Genomic DNA, 25,603 nt, shown 5'->3' on the forward strand with positions numbered 1-25,603 from the left:
CCAGCTAGGCAATCTGTTTATCACTTACTGGCGTTCCACTGAGTTTTCACATAAAAAAGAGAGAGGTGCCCATAGAGTAATATTGCTTTTAAAATACTTTATTTGTGGGTAAGGTAAAAAATATATATACTCACATTTTGTTGAAATAAATATGCATAAATTAAAATGGAGCAGGCGCCGGGTCAAACAAACAATCAAGGCCCTGACCGGAAGTGACGCAAAGACGTACTGTAACTCCATCCTACATTTCGTCATTCAAGACGTCATCCTAAGCTCTGTCTCTGAGAATAAGTAACACTGGACTTAGAAAACATGGAAGAGGTGGGGGGGGGGGGGGATCAAAATGACATTAGTAAACCTGTTGTAGTGGCCAAACCACCACTAGATGTCAGCACACCACAGAAAATTGCAAACCTCATCCAATGCAAGAAAAAAAAATACATAAAAGTGGGGCACAACAGGCACCTAGGGGTCTATTTCTAAACATTCATCCAAGATTCACACATATTTCTAAATGGATAAAATTGGCCAAAAGTTGTGACCTTGTATATTCCCTTAGTTCTAAATTGAAGATATGCCACAAGGAAAAGTATTTCTGTAGCACCTTTCATACTGTTTTTTTTCAATCTATTCTCTGACAAATATACTTCTTAATGTGCTGGTTTGCCCAACAGTTGGTCACTGTCACAGAACTGTCTGACCCACACTCCTCCACTTGAGTGCTCCCATTAGTATACAGCTTCCTCCAGTCTGAACATAGATATCAGATATTACAGCCACATATTGCAAACAAGAACCAAGCAAGACTAGCTCAGTTACAAAACTGGAACTTCTTCTTTCTTGTAACTCCACAGATGCTGCTGGCAGGAAATCCCATGTCCCTGTCAGTGGTGTAGGAGAAAGACCAGCTGCCTCTTCTCTCAGTGAGGCTGAAGCTGCTGTTGGCGCTGGGCAGAGCTCAGTGATGTTAGGCCCTGATGCCAGCTCTCCTGCTGAAGGTTCGCTAGGTGGTTCCTCCTCTACAGAAAAGTCTATTGAATCCCCAGCCTCTGGAATTTCTGAAAGTCCAGGGCATGGGCTGTTGGCCTTTGGGCCCAGTGCCAACACTCTGGCAGGTGACTCATCATCAATAACATCCTCTGATGAAAAGTCAATAAAATCCCTGTTACTCTGCCCCATTGCCAACACTTCAGCCAGGCTTTCAGAACTATTGGCTGCTACTTATGGATAGTTCCAGCCAAAGGGAGCCCAGCCCTGCTGTTGAGCAGCATCTAACAGCTGTCTGTAGGCGATCACCAGCTCCCAATCCTGAACAGCCAGAAACTTCATATCTTCCAGTGCTCAGAGCACTTCTGAGATGTTCAGTATCTCTTCTCTGTAACCCTTGATTTCTTCCAACCACCACTCCAGATCGCTCCCAAAGTCAGGGTCCCTTGACAGCTTCCCGTACAACAGTCCCAGACCGCTGTAGCCAAAGCCTTCTGTTGGGTTGTCATCTGCTATCCAAGAGCATGCTTGGGATACTTGCCACCGGAGGGTCCCTGCCCCCACTTCTGGGAGACAGTGCCACGGCACCATCCCTCAGAAGTTTGGCCCCCCTTCTCCCTCCTCTGCCGCTGGGCCAATTAGAAAGCACAACATGCTTCATGCATGCACAGTGGGGTCGAGAGGCTTCACAGGTGGTTTCCTTTAGTGGAGATGGCAGCGGCAGCACCTGACAGGCGATCTGAAAATTGGCAGGGGTGCCAACATTGTAGGCTCTCTGGACATGTAAGTGTCCATATATTAAAATTCAGCAGCTACAGTATTTGTATCTGCTGACTTTGAATTTTTTCCCCCAGGCTGGAACTCCTCCTTAAGTCCATTTGCAAAATTTGCTAAGTTTGTAGACACATCAGCTAACGCATTTCAAGGTTTCCCTTCAGAGCCTACAGAACATGTCCATTTCACAAAAGCTGCACCAGATTCTGAGTGCACAAGTTTTAGTAAATCAAACCCAATATTTGAATTTAAAATGTTTTTGGTGGTTCTTAAGGGTGCAGTGGACTTGAAATGACTCCTGAGTGTTACAGAGTCCACTTGAACAACCCGGGACCTGTTTTTAGGCCAAAGCACTCACACATCCAAAAAAATCCCCCACAACTCTAAATTTAGAAGAATAAAAAAAAAACGAGTTTCTTTTTCAAGGGTATTTTGTCTATGCAGCTCAAATCAAAATTGAGAGTCTCTAATGTAGAAATACATTTTGCCTGAATCATTCTGATCATCCCTAGTGACCACATTATGTATTGTAAGACATTTCATTTCGAAGTCTATGGAAGACTTGGAGTTCTAGATTTCCATACAGGTGTAAGGCTTTAGAAGACAGTGGAAAGATTTAAAGAAAATCATGTCTATTAACTAGTGGAAGGAGCGTTTCCTACACTTGCTGTACGTATTTCTCATGGAAAGGTGGGGCTGTAGTAAAACCCCACACTGAAAGGATTGTGACTGGAGCAGGTAGGATACTTGGTAAATCTTTACCATGTATATATTAACAGTGTGAATGATAAGGAGATGTCGCAATCTTGGTGGGAACCAAGTTGACGATGGGGTCTCTCTTGTACCTCCTGTCTAACACTCCAGGAGGTGGCAACAGGGAGTGCAAGAACATGTAGTGGCTGGAGTGTCGGCATTACAGGTAACACCAGATCTGTTAAGCTTGACAGGTAAACCCCCGGATAGAAACCAGATGCAGGAACATTGGTGTACAAGAGCAGCTGACAGGAACCTAGACATGATACAAGCTGAGGTTGGTAAAAGCAAAGCAGAAAGGTACCAGTTCAGCAGACAGGATTGGATTTGGGAATTCAGCCAAAGTTGGTAATAATCAGAAAGTGAAGGAGCCAAGTCAGGAGACAGGATGAGATTTGGGTATCATACGAATGTTGGCAATAGTCAGAAAATAAAAGAACCAATTCAGGAGACAGGATTGGAGTTGGGAATTCAAGCTAAGGTTGGTGGTAATAGTCAGACAGAAAGGGTACCAGTTCAGGAGACAGGATCAGAGTTGTGAATTCAAGCCAAAAGTGGTAGTAGTCAAGCAGTATGGGTACCAGTTCAGAAGACAGGATCAGAGTTGGGGATTTGAAGCCAAAGTTGGTAGTAGTCAGGCAGTAAGGAAACCAATTCAGGAGCCAGGATCAGAGTTTTCAGATCAGGGAGGCTTCAAGCTAAGGTTGGTAAGGTAAGGTTAATAAAGTTGGGAAGGTAGGGATGATAAGCTAAGGTAAGGTTGGAAATTAAACGTTGATGGAAATAATCAGACAGTAAGGATACCAATAGAGGAGAAGGGATCAGAGTTGGGAATGAAAGCCAAAGTTTGTAATAGACAGTAAAGGAATTCATTCAGGAGACAGGATCAGAGTTGGGAATTAAAGCCAACGTTTTCAATAGTCAGGCAAAAAAGGAATCAATTCAGGAAAGCAGGATCATAAATGGAAATTCAAGCCAAGGTTGGTGGTAATAGTCAGGCAAAAAGAGTACCAATTCAAGAGACAGGATCAGAGGTGAGGATTCAAGCTGAGGTTGGTAACAGCTGGACAGTGAAGGGTTAAGGCAGAAGGCAGTAAGCTGAGTCAAGCAGGCAGGCTGAAGTTTGAATGAGCAAGCAAAGGTCCAAAAGCAAGTCACAAATCAAGCCGGATCATTCAGCAGGTCAGGTCACGGGTTAAAAGAAACTAGCTGAAGGCCACTCAGTAATCTGTCCTTGCAGTGTTCCAGTTTATATAGGCCTTTTGGCTCCAACACCAGTAATAACAACATTGGTCTTCCTGGTCTAGAACAAGCCAGACCTTACAGGATCAATATTAGAAAAAAAGTCTGAAACATTGTATTTACAATGCATGTGCTATACTATTTAATACTTTCCTCCTCACAAATGCTTATACTTCTATTCTCCAGATACGTATATGGGGAGCCTGTACCAGGCACTGTCATAGTCCGATGCTGCAGAACTGTACCTAAATATGGAACAGAAGCCAACTGCTTTCGGGGTATTAATGACATCTGTGAAGAGTTTACAAAAGAGGTGATTACATGGAATGGTTATTACAGAATCCAAATGGGCCTGCTGAATTCATGAGGGTTTTTGAATTGATTATGTCTCATGTCTAGGGTACAGGCAGCTATGGGAAACTAACCATTCTCAAAGAACAATCCTGGAGAAGCCAGATATATTAGTTGGCCTGCTGTGTCTCTTTCCTACTCTCCATTCATCCTTCCCTAATATGTCAATTCTTAAAAAGGAACTGCAGTCTGCTCACATAATTTGTAATAAAAACATCTTTGCCATTCAGTAGCTTCCCTCCAACCACTTTGCATATTATTGTAGCAAGGTCCCAAGTCCCCTTTGGTCTAATGAGAACCTCCAGAGTTAGGGATAGCTGACATCCTTCTATGTAGAGTGGGTTACAAGGTATGTTGGGTGTAGTGCAAGGTGGATTCATGGGTGCCAGACACTTCTTAAATGCAAAGAGATATATTTTTTCTTGAACATAACTGTGGGATAGAGGGTTTAAGGCCAGGACACCCTTTAGTAGTTGCAATGTTTATTAGCAGACTCCGAGATTTCTATAGGTAGACAGCCATGCAGGAAAAGGCACCCAGCCGAGCACCACATCTGCATGTGTAGACATGCTGTCTCCTATTGCAACAATCTTGAACAGTTTCTAACAAAGGTTTTCAATGAACGCTTTCACTTCTACCACAATCTCCTCTTTAGATCTTCACTCAGCTGAGCTCCCAGTCTATTACTTAGACTCTCTGATCCACTGCCACTGGATCTCCTGAGCTCTTCCAATCTTCTCACTGAGTATCTTCCTCAAGCGTCAACCCCGCATCCCTGCTGGGTCTCTAACTTACCACTCACAGATACTCCTCAAGTGTCACCCCACTGGCCTGCTCAGTCCCTGGCTTGACACACAAGGCTGCTCTGCAAGCATCGCCTCCGCTGGCTGGGTCCCTGGCTTGACACCTGCTGAAGTTCCCAATTCTTCACCGTCCCTGGTTGGTGAGAATACTGCTGTGGTACTTGTTTCAGCTACTCACTGTGGTCCCTGGTAATAAGGTGGATGGTCCCTTAGTGGCGACAGCTTCCCCGCTACATCCAACAACAACAAGTTCTCCAGCTGGCAGAACTGTCACTTCTGGTTGGACTGCAAGCCACATTCCCAACCCTACACTGCTCTCTTGCTTCTGGATAGGTCCCAGGCTTTGGCCTAGCAGCAGCACAGTGCCCGTCCACCCAGACAGCCATCCAGGTGGCACAGAACCCTGATCACCTGACCTCACCCAAATAAATAGGCTCTTCCAGCAGGCCAAGGGACCCAAGAAGATCCCTGCCCATTGGTTGAGATACCCCATCTATTCTTAATCTGTCCTTGCAATGCCCTTGTCTTAACTAGTGACCCCAGATACCCAGCCATCTAGTGACAGAAGAGAGAAGTGCAGCAATTCCGGAGTTAGGGTGGAATCAATTGATCTCCTATCAATTGGCCAAGGCCACTATACCCGGCAGGTAAATTTACTAGCAACCCTGCCTAAACATATTTTATATACTGCAATTGTACTTGCCCTTGCCAAATATGCTGAAGAAATCTCCCTCCACTGAGTCTGGCTGCATCCATTTTACTTGTGGGTAGCTGAAGCTACTGCCTGTTCACTTCCTGGATTTACACTGACACACAGAGGCACACCTCCAGCTCTGCAGTTCTTGTTGGCCCTCTTATGATGCATCCACCCTCCCTTCCCGGCAAACTCTCACAAGTATGAGAGAGCTGCGCATGATGTCATAAGCCTAGGTTTTTTACCAGACAAGAGACAGGAAGTGGGCTGTATAAGGTATATTTACGGGCAGAAAAACATTTTTTACTATCCAAAGGTAAAACAACAAGGGCAGAAGATTTAATAGATGGAAAGATGAAAAAATTACTGAAGGTCCGTTTTAATGCTTGAAGGGTCCTGTAAATTGCTGTTTGCATCTGAATCTGATCTAAGAGACCATGTCTATTTTTGGATGAGCTTAATAGCCAACTGTAGCCTATTCTGTGGCCATTTTGGATGGATACTGCAACGGGTGTTCCATTTGCAAGATTTCCCTTCACATGCTTTACCAGTGACAAAACAATTTTGCACTTTTGTAACTTTTTGTCTCGGTGACAGTGGTCACTCATCAGGACAAAGAAGGTGACACAGGCGACATTAAAAACCTTAGAGATTCAAACTCTAATACAAGCAGTATTGGAGTATTATGAGCAAGATAGGTTCTGTAGGTTTGTTCTTAACCACTTCCCGACCAGCGCACGACGATGTACGTCGACAGAATGGCACGGGCAGGCATATTGGCGTACATGTATGTCCAATCTTCAATGCTGCCCTGCCATTGGGAGCGCGGCGTGCTCCCGCGCTGGTCGGGACCCCCGTGAGTCCGGTCGCGGGACCCGCGGACTCGATCACCGCGGGCATCCCCGCGATCGTCTCACGGGAAGGCTGAATGGAGGAAATGCCGTGTAAACAGCATTTCTCCATTCTGCCTAGCAACTATTGACGCTGATCTCTGCTCCATGTGATTGGAGCAGAGATCAGTGTTCACTAAATGAAAGCCCAACCCCCCCACAGTTAGTAACACACCCCTAGGAACACTTAACCCCTACACTGCCACCCACCGGTTAACCCTTTCACTGCCAGTGTCATTTACACAGGAATCACTGCATTTATATAGCAGTGATTACTGTATAAATGACAATGGTCCCAAAAATGTGTCAAAAATGTCCGATGGGTCCCCCACAATGTCGCAGTCACAATAAAAATCGCTGATCGCCGCCATTACTAGTAAAAAAAAAATAATAAAAAATTATTACCGTATTTTCCGGCGTATAAGACGACCTTTTGCATGTAAAAAAATTGGCCAAAAAGCAGGGGTCGTCTTATACGCCGGGTCAGCCCCTCGGATGCCGGCTGGGTGTTCGGTAATACTGTATGTAGCTTCGGCTACATACAGTATATACCGCTGAGCCAATCCTGGTGAGCGATGTATTCAAATGAATACAAAGCCTGCTCGGATTGGAGTAACGACCTCTGCCAATCCGAGCAGGCTACTCTGTAGCCTGCTCTGATTGGCTTGGAGAGTCAGAGCGGCGCGGGCTGATGATGTTACAGCCTCTGCCAATCCAAGCAGGCTTTGTATTCATTAATAGAATACATCGCTCGCCGTGATTGGCTCCAGCAAATGCAGGAAGAAGGAAGAAATATGAAGCCTCGGAAGCCTCGAAAGCCGGATCGTCTTATACGGTAAGTACAGTTTTAAAAGCGTTTTTGTCCTGTAGGTTTAGGGGGTCGTCTTATATGCCGGGTCGCCTTATACACCGGCAAATACGGTAATAAAAATGCTATAAAACGATCCCTATTTTGTAAACGCTATAACTTTTGCGCAAACCAATCAATAATCGCTTATTGCGATTTTTTTTACCAAAAATATGTAGAAGAATATGTATCAGCCTAAACTGAGGGAAAAAATTTTTTTTTATATATTTTTGGGGGATATTTATTATAACAAAAAGTAAAAAATAATGTTTTTTTTCAAAATTGTCGCTCTATTTTTGTTTATAGCGCAAAAAATAAAAACCGCAGGGGGGATCAAATACCACCAAAAGAAAGCTATATTTGTGGGAAAAAAAAGGACGTCCGTGCAATTGTCAGTTAAAGCGTCGCAGTGCCGAATCGCAAAAAGTGGTCTGGTCTTTGACCAGCAAAATGGTCCGGTCTGAAAGTGGTTAAGTTAAATTTGTATGTAAGTTGGAACAGGTACATTTTTAAATGTAACTCCAGCCAAATAAATATTTTTAAGTTTGGATAGCATAGGGAAGGGTTAACTGGCCATGCAGTGATGTGGGATTGCAAACAGGTCGCAGCATGCAGCAAGATGGCTGATCGGTGGTTTCAGGAAGCCGTGTGACATCACACTACCTCCATTTGTAAGTATGAGTTGTTTATAAGTCAGATGTTTGTAACTTGAGGACTGCCTGGTATTCAATATGTTTTGCCAGATAAATAATAGGAATTATAAGAATCTATAGAAAGATGGATTGTATAAAAGTTGAGATACAGTAAAACCTTGGTTTGAGAGTTATTTGGTTTTTGCAAGACAAGCAACATTTTTTCATAAATTTTGACTTGATATACAGGTAGCGTCACGTCACAACTCAGTATAAAAGAGAAAAGAGGCACCTCTAAGTGTAGCTATATGGTTACATTTAATGAAGGTATAACATTTAGCAACTCACGTGGTTGATGATTAAAACAGGCACATAAGTATGCAGGAATCTGGGGTAAAGCTGTCCACATAGACAGTCCTCCTCACTGCCATCAATGTCATCCCTTCCACTCTGTGCTGCACGAGCGAATCAAGCCATGCTGTCAGAACGCTCTACTGCAGGGAAGTCTTCCCGGTCACGATTGCAGATTGGCAGCGGTGAGAGCTGGCGGTGAGGAGGCCAATCTATGTGGACAGCTTTATCCTGGATGCCTTCATACTTATAGGTATGTGCCTTTTTTATTCATCAACCATGTGAGTTGCTAAATGTACCTTCATTAAATGCAACCATAGTGCTACACTTAGAGGCGCCTCTCTTCTCTTTTATACTCTGTAGCACGTGTTGGATTTTTCTTCTAATCCCTTTGTGGAGGCTTCCATTTGTGGATGGACATTTTATGGTTATACAACCTATCACGTTGCTATAATCTTTTTATATGGACTATAAACTGAAGGACTTATGAATAAATGGTTGTGGAACGAATCATCTGAGTCTCCATTATTTCTTATGGAGAAATTCACTTTGATATACAAGTGCTTTGAATTACAAACATGTTTCTGTAATGAATTATGTTCCCAATCCAAGATTTTACTGTATATGAAAATGTTATGCCATTTTTTGCTGTGCTGCCTAATGCCGCGTACACACGTAGCGGACTATCCGACGGACTTAGTCTGGCGGACTTCCCGCCAGACTGTCCGTCGGACTCTCCGAACGGGCTACTTGCCCACACACGGCACTTTTTCAGCAGACTAATACGGTGTACTAAGTCTGCCGTACTATCCGCCGTACTTTTGAAATGAACGGACTCGCCCACGCACGCGGAGGAAAATCCGCTCATTTCGAGCGCGTCTCCAGGTAGGAGACGTCGCTGGCCCCGCCACCTGGTGTGGACTTAAAGGGGAACCCCAACGCCGAAAAAAATCGGCGTGGGGGTCCCCCCAGGTCCACATCAGACCCTTGTCTGAGCACGCTACCCGGCTGGCCAGGAAAGGGGGGACGAGCGAGCGCCCCCCCTCCTGAGCCGTACCAGGCCGCGTGCCCTCAACATGGGGGGGTGCCTTGGGGAAGGGGGGGCCGCGAGGCCCCCCCCACCCCAAAGCACCTTGTCCCCATGTTGATGAGGACAAGGGCCTCTTCCCGACAACCCTGGCCGTTGGTTGTCGGGGTCTGCGGGTGAGGGGCTTATCGGAATCCGGGAGCCCCCTTTAATAAGGGAGCCCCTGGATACCAGCCCCCCACCCTATGTGAATGAGTATGGGGTACAATGTACCCCTACCCATTCACCTGTAAAATAAAGTACAAAAAAAACACAACACACAAGATAAAATAGTTTATTGCACAGCTCCGGGGGTCTTCCGTCTTCGGGAGTCTTCTCGCCGGACTCCTCCGCTATCTTCTTGTAGCTCTTTTACTAGCGGAGGAATCCGGCTTTCTTCTTCGCCGCGGCCTCTTCTTCCGACTTTGGGGGTCTTGTCCCCCTCTTCGGTTCTTCTGCCGGGCCACCGCGCCTTCTTATAGCTCTTTTACAGGTGGTGGCCCGGTCTTCTGTCGGGCGGGTAAAGTACGTTCATTTCAAAAGTACGGCGGACTGGCACACACACGGCCGGATTGTCCGCCGAAATGCGAGTCCGGCGGCAAGATTGGAGTGCAAAACTACTTTCTAAGTCCGCCGTACTTTCGGGTCAAAAAAGTATGCCGGAGGCTATACACGGAGGGGGATTGTCCGGCGAACTTTAGTTTGCCGGACTTTTCCACCCACTTGTTTGATCATGTGTACGCGGCATTTTTAGTTACCACTGTAGACAAAAGGTGGCAAAATGATGACATGTGAGACTAAAGCAGAACTAAACTGCATAGGTCTCAACTGTCCCTGATTTTGATACTGTCCCTGATTTGGAACAAAGCCCCATCCCCACTTCCACCTCATTTATCCCACATTTTGGTCTGATCTATATAGTATATAAAATGCACTAATTATTTGTCAAGAAGTGTTTCCCAGTTCTAAACCTTTCACCCAATTTCTAAATTGCTGCATTAGTAAATTTTAAAAGCCAATATAAGGGAATAGTACTGGTTAAAAAAAAGCACTTATGTGCTAAACCATTTTTTTGTTGTTGTAAAATTCTGCTTTAGGCTGGGTTCACACTGCTGCGGGGGGAGATCCGGATGTGATTCGCACAGCAAATCACATCCGATCTCCGTAGCACTGCGAGTTCAGCCATACAGATAGTATGGCTGAACTCGCAGCTGTCCCGCAGCAAACTCGCACAGGACCCTTTTTTGGGTCCGCAACGGAATCGGATCGCATGGGGGTTCACACCATGCGATCCGATTCCTGTGCGAGTCGGCAGATCGCACTGCGATATGCCGACGGATCTGGGGGTGTCATTAACATAACATTGACACCCCCAGCCGTCCGCATAGGGCAGTGTGAACTGCCGGCGGGAGGTATGCGATGCGGGAAAACGCTGCGGATTCGCGGCGTTCCCGCATCGCAATAGTGTGAACCTAGCCTTAAGGTGGGGTGGCATGGGGGCCTGCCCTATGCCTACATACTTTTGCTAATAGGTGTCCCCATTTTAGAAAGTTGGAATATATGCTAAACTGCATGTGAATAGCCTCATTCAGCTGTTCACCATAAACCGAAAGCCTGACATGTCTGCTCTGACAGGGACAGAGTATAAGGCCTCATGCACACGAGACGCAGATGAAACCTCTGTTAAAAAAAAGCTGAAACGCGCATTTAGAAACGCGCGTTTTGCCGCGTTTGCATGCCGCGTTTAGACGCGTTTAGACGCGTTTGCGTTTAAACGCGTTTATAAAGATAACATCATGTAGACCCTCCCCAAGCTCTCAAAGCATTTTTTTTAACTATTTCTGCTATTTTGATCAGAGTGAGCAGCAGCAGCATAGAGAGCAGTTGTACACTTGCATTTGCCGTGTCACTTGCCACGGCACCTGCCACAAGTTGTGGATTGTCCACTTGCCACGTCACTTGCCACAAGTTGGGGATTGTCCACTTGCCACATCACCTGCCACGTCACCTGCCACAAATTGTGGATTGTCCACTTGCCACGTCACTTGCCACATCACCTGCCACGTCACTTGCCACGAGATGTGGATTGTCCACTTTCCACGTCATCTGCCATGCCACCTGCCACAAGCTGTGGATTGTCCACTTGCCACGTCACCAGCCACATCACCTGCCACAAGTTGTGGATTGTCCACTTGCCACGTGACTTGCCACATCACCTGCCACGTCACTTACCACATCACCTGCCACAAGTTGTGGATTGTCTACTTGCCGCGTCACTTGCCACATCACCTGCCACGTCACTTGCCACGTCACCTGCCACAAGTTGTGGATTGTTCACCTGCCACGTCACCTGCCACGTCACCTGCCACAAGTTGTGGATTGTCCACTTGCCACGTCACTTGCCACAAGCTGTGGATTGTCCACTTGCCACATCACTTGCCACGTCACCTGCCACGTCACTTGCCACGTCACCTGCCACAAGTTGTGGATTGTCCACTTGCCACGTCACTTGCCACAAGCTGTGGATTGTCCACTTGCCACATCACTTGCCACGTCACCTGCCACGTCACCTGCCACAAGTTTTGGATTGTCCACTTGCCACGTCAGCTGCCACGTCACTTGCCACGAGATGTGGATTGTCCACTTTCCACGTCATCTGCCATGCCACCTGCCACAAGCTGTGGATTGTCCACTTGCCACAAGCTGTGGATTGTCCACTTGCCACATCACTTGCCACGTCACCTGCCACGTCACTTGCCACGTCACCTGCCACAAGTTTTGGATTGTCCACTTGCCACGTCACTTGCCACGTCAGCTGCCACGTCACTTGCCACGAGATGTGGATTGTCCACTTTCCACGTCATCTGCCATGCCACCTGCCACAAGCTGTGGATTGTCCACTTGCCACGTCACCAGCCACATCACCTGACACAAGTTGTGGATTGTCCACTTGCCACGTGACTTGCCACATCACCTGCCACGTCACTTGCCACGTCACCTGCCACAAGTTGTGGATTGTTCACTTGCCACGTCACCTGCCACGTCACCTGCCACAAGTTGTGGATTGTCCACTTGCCACGTCACTTGCCACAAGCTGTGGATTGTCCACTTGCCACATCACTTGCCACGTCACCTGCCACGTCACCTGCCACGTCACTTGCCACATCACCTGCCACAAGTTTTGGATTGTCCACTTGCCATGCCACTTGCCACGTCAGCTGCCACGTCACTTGCCACATCACCTGCCACGTCACCTGCCACAAGTTGTGGATTGTCCACTTGCCACGTCACTTGCCACATCACCTGCCACGTCACTTGCCACGAGATGTGGATTGTCCACTTGCCATGTCACTTGCCACGTCACCTGCCACGTCACTTGCCACGTCACCTGCCATGTCACTTGCCACAAGATGTGGATTGTCCACTTGTCACATCACCTGCCACATCACTTGCCACATCACCTGCCACGTCACCTTCCACAAGTTGTGGATTGTCCACTTGCCACGTCACTTGCCACATCACCTGCCACGTCACTTGCCACAAGATGTGGATTGTCCACTTTCCACGTCACCTGCCATGCCATCTGCCACAAGTTGTGGATTGTCCACTTACCACGTCACCAGCCACATCACCTGCCACAAGTTGTGGATTGTCCACTTGCCACACCACTTTCCACGTCACCTGCCACGTCACCTGCCACAAGATGTGGATTGTCCACTTGCCACGTCACCAGCCACATCACCTGCCACAAGTTGTGGATTGTCCACTTGCCACGTCCCTTGCCACGTCCCCTGCCACGTCACCTGCCACAAGTGGATTGTCCACTTGCCACATCACTTGCCACATCCCCTGCCACAAGTTGTGGATTGTCCACTCGCCACGTCACTTGCCACATCACCTGCCACAAGTGGATTGTCCACTTGCCACATCACTTGCCACGTCCCCTGCCACAAGTGGATTGTCCACTTGCCACGTCACTTGCCACGTCACCTGCCACAAGTTATGGATTGTCCACTTGCCACGTCACATGCCAGTCACCTGCCACAAGTTGTTGATTTTCCACTTGCCACGTCACCTGCCAAGTCACTTGCCGCGTCACCTGCCAGGTCACTTGCCACGTCACTTGCCACAAGTTGTGGATTGTCCACTTTCCACGTCACTTGCCACTTCACCTGCCACGTCACTTGCCACAAGTTGTGGATTGTCCACTTGCCACATCACTTGCCACCTGCCATGTCACTTGCCACAAGTTGTGGATTGTCCACTTGCCACGTCACTTGCCACAAGTTGTGGATTGTCCACTTGCAATTGCAATTGTTTAAAATATTTTTCTAATGGTTTTTCATAATTTGCAATCATTTTTGAGATTTTTAATGTAAAAAAAAAGGTCACCTTTAAAAACGCATATAAACGCAAACGCGGCTAAACGCGGGTGCCGCGTTTAGCCGCGTTTAGCCGCGTTTTGCGTCTGAAACGCAGAAATTTTTGTTTCTGAACGCATTTTTTTGCTTCTGGAAAAACGAGATTAAACGCAACTGCATATAAACGGAAAAAAACGAGACTGTGTGCATGGACACATAGGATAACATTGAATGAGTTCATTTAACTGCGTCTCGTGTGCATGAGGCCTAACACCTATTCCCTACTGAAATATTTATATGTTTATTATTAATAATTATTATTATAACCTCAATTACTGTTTATAAACTAATACTTTTTTTTTGTTACTCAGGGCACAGTATTTCAGTAATTTAGCTTTAAAGAGAGTCAGTCCAACCAAAATTATTATTTAAGCTATGAGTAAGGCCTGGTGGGCTGACTTGGCTTGCTTTATGTCTTTATGACACTCACTTCTACTTTGTTCTTGCAGCTGGATGAGAACGGCACGTTCAGTGAATCCCTAGACTTGGAAAAATTTAAATTACCATTTTCAGGACTCTCAAATTATCTCACGTGTGACATCACAATGAAAGAAAATGGGACAGGTAATGTCTACCTCTTTTGTTCCAATTTAAAGTAAATCTGCTGCAAACAGAGATAAAAGAATGGTCATGGCCATGGACTGTAGCCCCAACGTACTGGCTGCAGAAACACATGTTGGGCTACTGTGCTTGATATACAGGGGAGACTGTATCCACACTTCACCAACATTGCCCCAATTAGAGATGGACGAACTTCCGACGGGACGTTTTGCGAAGGCGGCCAAAAGTTTGCGAACCGCAAAGTTTGAGGAGGGCCCCATTGACTTCAATAGCAGGCGAACTTTAAAAACCTACAGGTCATATTTTCAGCTCAAAATACTTACTAGCTGTGCACACATAGTCCCACCACCTGGCCACTGACATAACACATGTATGAAGTGAATCTGGGATCGACAACTACAAGCATTATTTTTTTATCTGTGAAATTTTGACAATGCAGGTCTCAGGAGCGCATGAAGGCAATGGAGGAGAGGAAAGGTCAGGGTAGGCTATGAAGAGGGTGCAGAAGATGATCACCAGCACCGTGATAGAGAGCACTGATACCAGCACTGAGATAAAGAGAGAGCACTGACACCAACACCGTGGTAGAGAGCACTGGCACCAGCACCGTGATAGAGAGCACTGACACCAGCACCGAGATAGAGAGCACTGACACCAGCACTGAGATAGAGAGAGAGCACTGACACCAGCACCGAGATAGAGAGCACTGACACCAGCACTGTGATAGAGAGCACTGACACCAGCACCAGCACAGAGACAGAGAGAGAGCACTGACACCAGCACCGAGATAGAGTGCACTGACACCAGCACTGTGATACAGAGCACTGACACCAGCACCGTGATATAGAGCACTGACACCAGCACCGTGCACCACAACCCTATATATTGTACACTTAAACCAGTCCTTACAAGGACCTTTGTGGACCCAGTAGCTAGGGATTTGCAGACTGTCCCTCAGTCCCTACACTGATAAAGGACTGCTGAAGAATAGGGCAGTAATCTGCAGCACAGCCCTGCACCAGCACCCTATATATTGTACACCTATACCAGTCCTTAAAAGGACCTTTGTGGACCTAGTAGCTAGTGCTTTGAAGACTGTCCCTCAGTCCCTACACTGATAAAAGACTGCTGCAGAATAGGGCAGTAATCTGCAGCACAGCCCTGCACCAGCACCCTGTATATTATCCACCTATACCAGTCCTTAAAAGGACCTTTGTGGACCTAATAGTAATAGCTAGTGATTAAACTGACTGTCCCTGCTCCACACAGCGTCCTGTCCCTACACTGACAAAAGGCAGCTGCAGAATCAGTCAGCAGTGCACTCAGCAATCACCAGCACAGCAGTGCACCAGAACCCTATATACTGTACACCTATACCAGTCCTTAAAAGGACCTTTGTGGACCTAATAGTAATAGCTAGCTAGTAATTAAACTGACTGTCCCTGCTGCACACAGCGTCCTGTTCCTACACTGACAAAAGACAGGCTGCTGCAATTACCAGCACAGCAGTGCACTGAACCCTATATACTGTACTACACCTATACCAGTCCTTAAAAGGACTTTTGTGGACCTAATAGCTAGCAATTTGTGTGACTACAGTCTCTCCCTGCTCCACACAGCGTCCTGTCCCTAAACTGACATAAAACAGAATGTAAAATGGCCGCCAGATCAGGTCTATTTATAAGGTAGGGGGAATGTCCAATTGTCCATGTGCTGAAATGTCTCAATTGGATGTCCTGTGCCCCATGATGGATGTGTCACCATGGGTCAAAGTTCTTTCACACTGTAAACACATATGTCCGCCAGGCGAACAGCGGCAATAGTTTGCCGCGATCCGACCGCCGGACGAACAGTTGGGCCATCCCTAGCCCCAATACCAGGACTTCTGGCGTGTTTAATGTGCTTGCATACACCTAGCTGGACTGTACAGACTCTCCTTTTGCTTGGATTGCTTCACTTCTTACTATACAGTACCTTTGGTACATGCCAGATTACTCCCTACATGCAAGCGTCCACCTGGGCTCATCTTGCCACGTTCATGGTGACCCTCAGGCATTGGTATTGAGTGATGTGGATTCTTGTGCAATGTGAGCCAGTTGGCCACCTCCACTAACTATCGGAATATGAATGCATTGGTCCACAGACCTTGTGGTGTTTCACTAGCTCAGCTCATTGTAGCATACACAGTCTATACCTTAGGAGCAGCGCTACCTTGGGGTCTCTAGCAATAGACAGGCTCTATATGTCTTTCAGGGGATGGGGGTTCTTGGGGTTCTGTTCAGGGGGTGAGATTGGGTTGGGGGTGGGAGTGGGAGTTTGGGTCTTTTGGACCGGGGTGGATTGGGAAGGGGGTAGGATAGTTTTGTGCGTTGGGATACTGAGTTGCCATTTTTTTTTTAGATTTTGCATTTTTGAAATAAACTTGTGGTAGCCACAAGTAGGTATCAGTTCCCTATTTTCACTTTTTGTTTGGTTTCAGTATTTTTAGGGGACACCCACCATTTCTTGGGTAGGGCACCACATATCTCATACAGTGTGGGGAATCCCAGGGCCACTTTTTTGTTATGTACAAATAATTTTGGGGCCACATGAAAAACTGGGACTGTTGTGGAGGGCCAAACTTAATTCTGCTCAATAGTAGAGTATAACTAAAGGCATAACTTTTTTTGTTTTGGATGGGGTGGAGAGGCATTAGAGCACCTGTCAGTTTTTACTTCTGTCTGTACCCCCATTAAGGAGATTCAGCCTCTCTATATGTCCTGTTTACTATTATCATTGAAAGTAAAAGTAATGCCGCGTACACACGATCAGACTATCCGGCGGGCTTAGTCTGCCGGACAGTTCGACTGTGTGTGGGCTCCAGCACACTTTTTCTTCCATAAAGTCCGTTGGAAGACTTGACTCAAAATTGTCCGCCAGACTCGGCTTTCTAGCGGACAATCCTCTCGTCTGTGTGCTAGTCTGCCGGACTTTCCAAATGAATGGACTTGCCCACACATGGACTTAAGTCTGTTAATTTTGAACGTAACTTCAGGTACGACGGGATTAGAGAAGGAAGTCAATGTCGCTGCTTCCATCGGCGAGATTGACACCTTGCGAGCCCCGTCGCCTGGTATGGGTTTTTAAGGTAACCCCTACACCGAAAAACGGTGTGGGGGTCCCACCAAAGTCCATACCATACCCTTATCTGAGCACGCAGCCCAGCCGGACAGGAAGGGGGGTAGGGATGAGCGAGCACCCCCCTCCTGAACCGTATCAGGTTGCACGGCTTCAACATGGGGGGGGTGGGTGCTTTGGGGAAGGGGGGCGCCCTGCGTTTTGCATTTTGTGTTTTTCACCAATGCCAGAAGTCTGGCAAGCAAAATAGGTGAGTTGGAAGCTCTGGTGCATCAAGAGAGCTTTGATGTAATCAGTGTTGCTGAAACTTGGCTTCATTCCTCACATGACTGGGCTATTAATATTCCTGGCTATGCACTCTTTCGGAAAGACAGAGTAAAAAGGAAAGGTGGAGGGGTCTATCTGTATGTGAGAAGTGATCTCAAAGCAAGTGTGAATTTGGACCTGGTGGATGGAGAGTGTGATGAGTCTGAAGCATTATGGGTGGAACTGCATACAGATGTGCATAGTTCAATGTTAATCATTGGAGTTTGTTATAAACCACCCAATGTTAATAAGGAGGTGGAGACTCAGCTCCTTGTATAGATGGAAAGGACTGCAAGGGCTGGGACAGTGATAATAATGGGGGATTTTAACTACCCAGAAATTGACTGGAGTAATGGCACCGCTGGGACAATTAAAGGGCAAAAATTTAAAAACCTATTACAGGACAATTTTATGGTCCAGTTTATTGAGGACCCAACTAGGAATGATGCTCTCTTGGACCTGGTAATCTCAAACCATGCAAAGTGTATTACTGATGTTCAGATAAAGGAACACCTGGGTAGCAGTGATCATAACATGATTTCTTTTAATATTAGCTGTAAGGAAAAATCACATATGGGAAAGATAAAAACACTTAATGGCATCCACCCACGGATCCTAAAAGAATTGAGCTCTGTAATTTCAAAGCCATTGTATCTAATTTTTAGGGACTCATTAATGACAGGAATAGTACCACTGGATTGGCACAGGGTGAATGTGGTGCCTGTATTTAAAAAGAGATCAAAGTCTTTACCAAGTAACTATAGACCTGTTAGTTTAACTTCTATAGTTGGGAAGATACTGGAGAGATTAATAAAAGACCACATAGACAAGTTCTTGCAGGAAAAAAAATATTTCAAGCAACAGACAGCATGGATTCATGAAAGGCAAGTTGGCAGACAAACCTGATTTCTTTTCATGAGGAGGTAAGTAAAACCTTGGACAGAGGGGTAGCGGTGGACGTGGTATACTTGGATTTTGAATAAGCGTTTGATACCGTTCGGCACACACGGCTCATGTGTAAGGTAAAGTCTACAGGTTTATAAATGATATTGGATCTGGGATCAAAAGTAAAATTTCCGTCTTTGCAGATGACACCAAGCTATGCAGTGGAATAACGTCCTTACAGGATGTCTCCAATTTGCAGGCCGGCCTCAATGCTCTGTCTAATTGGGCGACTATGTGGCAGATGAGGTTTAATGTTGAGAAATGTAAAGTTATGCACTTGGGGGCTAAGAATATGCATGCATCATACATACTAGGGGGAGTACAACTGGGGGATCTATAGTGGAGAAGGATCTGGGGTTTTTTAGTAGATTATAAGCTCAATAATGGCATGCAATGCCAAGCTGCGTTTTCCAAAGCGAGCCTTTTTTTGTATTCAGAGAGGTATGGACTCCAAAGAGAAAGCTATCATTTTGCCCCTGTTCAAATCATTAGTAAGACCTCATCTGGAGTATGCAGTTCAATTTTGGGCAACAGTTCTCAAAAAGGATATTGGGGAACTGGACAAAGTGCAGAGAAGGGCAACCAAACTGATAAGAGGCATGGTTGAGCTCAGCTATGAGGAAAGATTAGAGGAACTGAATTTATTCACTCTTGATAAGAGGGGATTAAGGGGGGATAAGATAAACATGTACAAATATATAAGAGGTCCATATAGTGAACTTGGTGTTGAGTTATTCACTTTACAGTCAACACAGAGGACAAGGGGGCACTCTTTACATCTAGACTAAAAGAGATTTAATCTCCAAATACGGAAAGGTTTCTTCACAGTAAGAGCTGTGAAAATGTGGAATAGACTACCTGCAGAGGTGGTTCTGGCCAGCTCAGTAGATTGCTTTAAGAAAGGCCTGGATTATTTCCTAAATGTACATAATATAACTGGGTACTAACATTTATAGGTAAAGTTGATCCGGGGAAAATCTGATTGCCTCTCAGGGGATCAGGAAAGATTTTTTTCCCCTGCTTTAGCAAAATATGGGATTGTATGATATTATTATTTTTTTATTTTTTATGGTTGAACTGGATGGACTTTGTTCTCTTTTTTCAACCTGACTATGCATCTATCAGTGCCCATCAGTGCCACCCATCAGTGCCACCCATTAGGGCCCATCAGTGCCATCTTATCAGTGGCCATCAGTGCCGCCTTATCTGTGCCCATCAGTACTGCCTTATCTGTCCCCATCAGTGCTGCCTTATCTGTGCCTATCAGTGCCACCTTATCTGTGGCCATCAGTGCAGCCTATCAGTGCCCACCAGTGCCGCCTCATCAGCGCATATCAATGAAGGAGAAATATTAACTGTTTGCAAAATTTTATAACAAACTATGAAACATTTTCCATTTTCTTTTGTTTGTTTGGCAAAAAATAAAAAAAATAAAATCCCCAGCTGTGATTAAATACCACCAAAAGAAAGCTCTATTTGTGTGAAAAAAATGATAAAAATTTAATTTGGATACAGTGATGTATGACCGTGCAATTGTCATTCAAAGTGTGACAGAGCTGAAAGCTGAAAATTGGTCTGGGCAAGAGGGAGGTTTAAGTGTCTGGTAAGAAAGTGGTTAAATAGGCCCTGTGGGTGGATGTAGGGGTGGAATTATATCATATGTATGCTGCCATGTCAGGAAAAAGTTTTGCCTGTAGTTCTACTTTAATTTGGGACCAGGGAAGGTCAGTGAGTACGTAATCTTATAAAAAAATAAACTCCTCACTAGTGATGGCCGAACGGTTCGCCCGGCGGTCGTTTCGCGGCGAATTTCCGACATTCGCGGTCCGCACGTTCGAACGCCTTTTTCCGTCGTTCGCCGCGGCGGACTTACGTGTTTAATGTATACAAGAACTTTAACCTTTGGTGACACGTTTATCATGTGATACAGGACAGCCAATTGAGACATGACAGCACATGGACACTTGTACATTCCCCCTAACCTATAAATACACCCGATCCGGTGGCCATTTTACATTCTTTCTTCTGTTACGATAGGGACAGGTTCCTGTGTGGAGTAGGGAGAGATAAACCACTAGCTATTTGGTACACAAAAGTTCTTTTCAGGACTGGTATAGGTGTTAGGTGTTGATAGGTTTGCTGTGCTGCTGATTCTTGCAGCAGCCTGAGTGTCTTTTGTTAGTTTAGAGAAAGGGAAAGGACGGTGTATGCTACAGGGACAGCCAGATTAGTCTTTCATCATCATCATCATCATCATCATCATTAGCTGTTACTATCAAGGTCCACAAAAGAGCTGTTCCAGTAACCACTAATCGTTCTCTTTTTTTGCCAATTTGTATAGGGACAGGAAGGAAGCAGTGTTGTCAGGCAGTGAGGGTAATTTTAAAGACTTGCTGTTATTATTAGTTCCACAAAGGTTCTTTTCAGGACTGGTATCAGTGGTACAGTAATAGGCTTGTACATGTATAATATTCTTTCTTCCAAATATAGAAAGGATATTATACTTGACTGCTGCCCTTCTGCTGCAGTCTGCTAAACATTCACAACTCACTTGTTCCACAAAAGTTCTTATAAGGACTGGTAACTTGGTATAGGGTGCTACGGTACATAGGCTTGAGTGCGGTACAGTCTGCTGTTCTGTAAGGACCGCTATCGGTCCACAATAGATAGGGTTGACGTGCACCACTGCTGACCGCTGCCCTATACTGCAGCAGTCCTTCAGCGGTATAGGGACTGACGTACAGTCTGCTAATCACTAACACACAACCTGCTTGTTCCACAAAAGTTCTTATAAGGACTGGTAACTTGGTATAGGGTGCTACGGTACATAGGCTTGAGTGCGGTACAGTCTGCTGTTCTGTAAGGACCGCTATCGGTCCACAATAGATAGGGTTGACGTGCACCACTGCTGACCGCTGCCCTATACTGCAGCAGTCCTTCAGCGGTATAGGGACTGACGTACAGTCTGCTAAACACTAATACACAACCTGCTTGGTCCACAAAAGTTCTTATAAGGACTGGTAACTTGGTATAGGGTGCTACGGTACATAGGCTTGAGTGCGGTACAGTCTGCTGTTCTGTAAGGACCGCTATCGGTCCACAATAGATAGGGTTGACGTGCACCACTGCTGACCGCTGCCCTATACTGCAGCAGTCCTTCAGCGGTATAGGGACTGACGTACAGTCTGCTAAACACTAATACACAACCTGCTTGGTCCACAAAAGTTCTTATAAGGACTGGTAACTTGGTATAGGGTGCTACGGTACATAGGCTTGAGTGCGGTACAGTCTGCTGTTCTGTAAGGACCGCTATCGGTCCACAATAGATAGGGTTGACGTGCACCACTGCTGACCGCTCACCTATACTGCAGCAGTCCTTCAGCGGTATAGGGACTGACGTACAGTCTGCTAATCACTAACACACAACCTGCTTGTTCCACAAAAGTTCTTATAAGGACTGGTAACTTGGTATAGGGTGCTACGGTACATAGGCTTGAGTGCGGTACAGTCTGCTGTTCTGTAAGGACCGCTATCGGTCCACAATAGATAGGGTTGACGTGCACCACTGCTGACCGCTGCCCTATACTGCAGCAGTCCTTCAGCGGTATAGGGACTGACGTACAGTCTGCTAATCACTAACACACAACCTGCTTGTTCCACAAAAGTTCTTATAAGGACTGGTAACTTGGTATAGGGTGCTACGGTACATAGGCTTGAGTGCGGTACAGTCTGCTGTTCTGTAAGGACCGCTATCGGTCCACAATAGATAGGGTTGACGTGCACCACTGCTGACCGCTGCCCTATACTGCAGCAGTCCTTCAGCGGTATAGGGACTGACGTACAGTCTGCTAAACACTAATACACAACCTGCTTGGTCCACAAAAGTTCTTATAAGGACTGGTAACTTGGTATAGGGTGCTACGGTACATAGGCTTGAGTGCGGTACAGTCTGCTGTTCTGTAAGGACCGCTATCGGTCCACAATAGATAGGGTTGACGTGCACCACTGCTGACCGCTGCCCTATACTGCAGCAGTCCTTCAGCGGTATAGGGACTGACGTACAGTCTGCTAAACACTAATACACAACCTGCTTGGTCCACAAAAGTTCTTATAAGGACTGGTAACTTGGTATAGGGTGCTACGGTACATAGGCTTGAGTGCGGTACAGTCTGCTGTTCTGTAAGGACCGCTATCGGTCCACAATAGATAGGGTTGACGTGCACCACTGCTGACCGCTCACCTATACTGCAGCAGTCCTTCAGCGGTATAGGGACTGACGTACAGTCTGCTAATCACTAACACACAACCTGCTTGTTCCACAAAAGTTCTTATAAGGACTGGTAACTTGGTATAGGGTGCTACGGTACATAGGCTTGAGTGCGGTACAGTCTGCTGTTCTGTAAGGACCGCTATCGGTCCACAATAGATAGGGTTGACGTGCACCACTGCTGACCGCTGCCCTATACTGCAGCAGTCCTTCAGCGGTATAGGGACTGACGTACAGTCTGCTAATCACTAACACACAACCTGCTTGTTCCACAAAAGTTCTTATAAGGACTGGTAACTTGGTATAGGGTGCTACGGTACATAGGCTTGAGTGCGGTACAGTCTGCTGTTCTGTAAGGACCGCTATCGGTCCACAATAGATAGGGTTGACGTGCACCACTGCTGACCGCTCACCTATACTGCAGCAGTCCTTCAGCGGTATAGGGACTGACGTACAGTCTGCTAATCACTAACACACAACCTGCTTGTTCCACAAAAGTTCTTATAAGGACTGGTAACTTGGTATAGGGTGCTACGGTACATAGGCTTGAGTGCGGTACAGTCTGCTGTTCTGTAAGGACCGCTATCGGTCCACAATAGATAGGGTTGACGTGCACCACTGCTGACCGCTGCCCTATACTGCAGCAGTCCTTCAGCGGTATAGGGACTGACGTACAGTCTGCTAATCACTAACACACAACCTGCTTGTTCCACAAAAGTTCTTATAAGGACTGGTAACTTGGTATAGGGTGCTACGGTACATAGGCTTGAGTGCGGTACAGTCTGCTGTTCTGTAAGGACCGCTATCGGTCCACAATAGATAGGGTTGACGTGCACCACTGCTGACCGCTCACCTATACTGCAGCAGTCCTTCAGCGGTATAGGGACTGACGTACAGTCTGCTAATCACTAACACACAACCTGCTTGTTCCACAAAAGTTCTTATAAGGACTGGTAACTTGGTATAGGGTGCTACGGTACATAGGCTTGAGTGCGGTACAGTCTGCTGTTCTGTAAGGACCGCTATCGGTCCACAATAGATAGGGTTGACGTGCACCACTGCTGACCGCTGCCCTATACTGCAGCAGTCCTTCAGCGGTATAGGGACTGACGTACAGTCTGCTAAACACTAATACACAACCTGCTTGGTCCACAAAAGTTCTTATAAGGACTGGTAACTTGGTATAGGGTGCTACGGTACATAGGCTTGAGTGCGATACAGTCTGCTGTTCTGTAAGGACCGCTATCGGTCCACAATAGATAGGGTTGACGTGCACCACTGCTGACCGCTGCCCTATACTGCAGCAGTCCTTCAGCGGTATAGGGACTGACGTACAGTCTGCTAAACACTAATACACAACCTGCTTGGTCCACAAAAGTTCTTATAAGGACTGGTAACTTGGTATAGGGTGCTACGGTACATAGGCTTGAGTGCGGTACAGTCTGCTGTTCTGTAAGGACCGCTATCGGTCCACAATAGATAGGGTTGACGTGCACCACTGCTGACCGCTGCCCTATACTGCAGCAGTCCTTCAGCGGTATAGGGACTGACGTACAGTCTGCTAAACACTAATACACAACCTGCTTGGTCCACAAAAGTTCTTATAAGGACTGGTAACTTGGTATAGGGTGCTACGGTACATAGGCTTGAGTGCGGTACAGTCTGCTGTTCTGTAAGGACCGCTATAGGTCCACAATAGATAGGGTTGACGTGCACCACTGCTGACCGCTCACCTATACTGCAGCAGTCCTTCAGCGGTATAGGGACTAAGAGTTTTGTCACAGGGTCATTTAAAAAATGACATGCAGAGGAAGAGGCAGGCCCTTCCGCAGGGGTGGTAGGGGTAGGGCAGGAGCAACAGGCTTGAGCCAAAGTGGGAAGTTGCAGAAGGTGCGTTCAATTACTTTAAAGGATGCACCAGACTTGGTTGAGTGGCTCGCTCAGCCTTACTCTTCTGCACCCTCCTCATCCTCTCGATCTGCACCCTCTTCTTCACTCTCTGCTATGTGCACCCCCAAAGACACTACCACCAACAACACGACCACCACCACCACCACCACATACCTTCCGCTTGAGTCACTGGAATTATTTTCCGATCCATATCAAGAGGACATTTCTGATGCGCAGCCACTCTTGGTATTGGATCAGGAAGAGGAGGTAGCAACAAGCGCTACTCAGCAGTCTGACGCCAGTACCCAGATCAGCCCAAGGAGGAGGTTGGTCCCCGGTGTTGCTGCCTACTCTACTTATAGCGGTGGGGAAGGTGACGTTGATGATGACGTGTCTAGTGATGTCACGTGGGTGCCCACAAGAGAGGAAGAGGAGGGGAGTTCAGAGGGAGATATGGACCAGCAGATAGGGAGGAGAAGCAGCAATGACTTACATTGCACAGCAGGGACAAAGCAGACTGCAAATGTATCAGGAGCGAGTCATCGACCATGTACGGTCACATCTGGCGCTCCCAGGACACCGGCACATGGCTCCGCAGTGTGGGCTTTTTTTAACGTGTCCGCTGCTGACAATAGCGTTGCCATCTGCAATCTTTGCAGTCAACGCGTTAGTCGCGGTAAGCCCAATACTCACCTAGGGACGACCG

General features: G+C 46.5%; 1 protein-coding gene across 1 annotated transcript in view; it reads left to right on the forward strand.

The window, feature by feature from the left end:
- Nucleotides 1-25,603, forward strand: part of LOC143929798 (ovostatin-like) — a 214,208-nt gene that overhangs the window by 80,002 nt on the left and 108,603 nt on the right. Inside the window, exons 9-10 of the mRNA XM_077453774.1 lie at nt 3,943-4,069; nt 14,261-14,375. Of these exons, the coding sequence (XP_077309900.1) occupies nt 3,943-4,069; nt 14,261-14,375 (242 nt within the window). The remainder of the gene's footprint in view (nt 1-3,942; nt 4,070-14,260; nt 14,376-25,603) is intronic.

The sequence above is a fragment of the Lithobates pipiens genome, unplaced genomic scaffold (genome assembly GCF_037356315.1).
Source record: "Lithobates pipiens isolate NorthernLeopardFrog02 unplaced genomic scaffold, aLitPip1_a1.2 Scaffold_25, whole genome shotgun sequence".
Classification (NCBI taxonomy): Eukaryota; Metazoa; Chordata; class Amphibia; order Anura; family Ranidae; genus Lithobates; species Lithobates pipiens.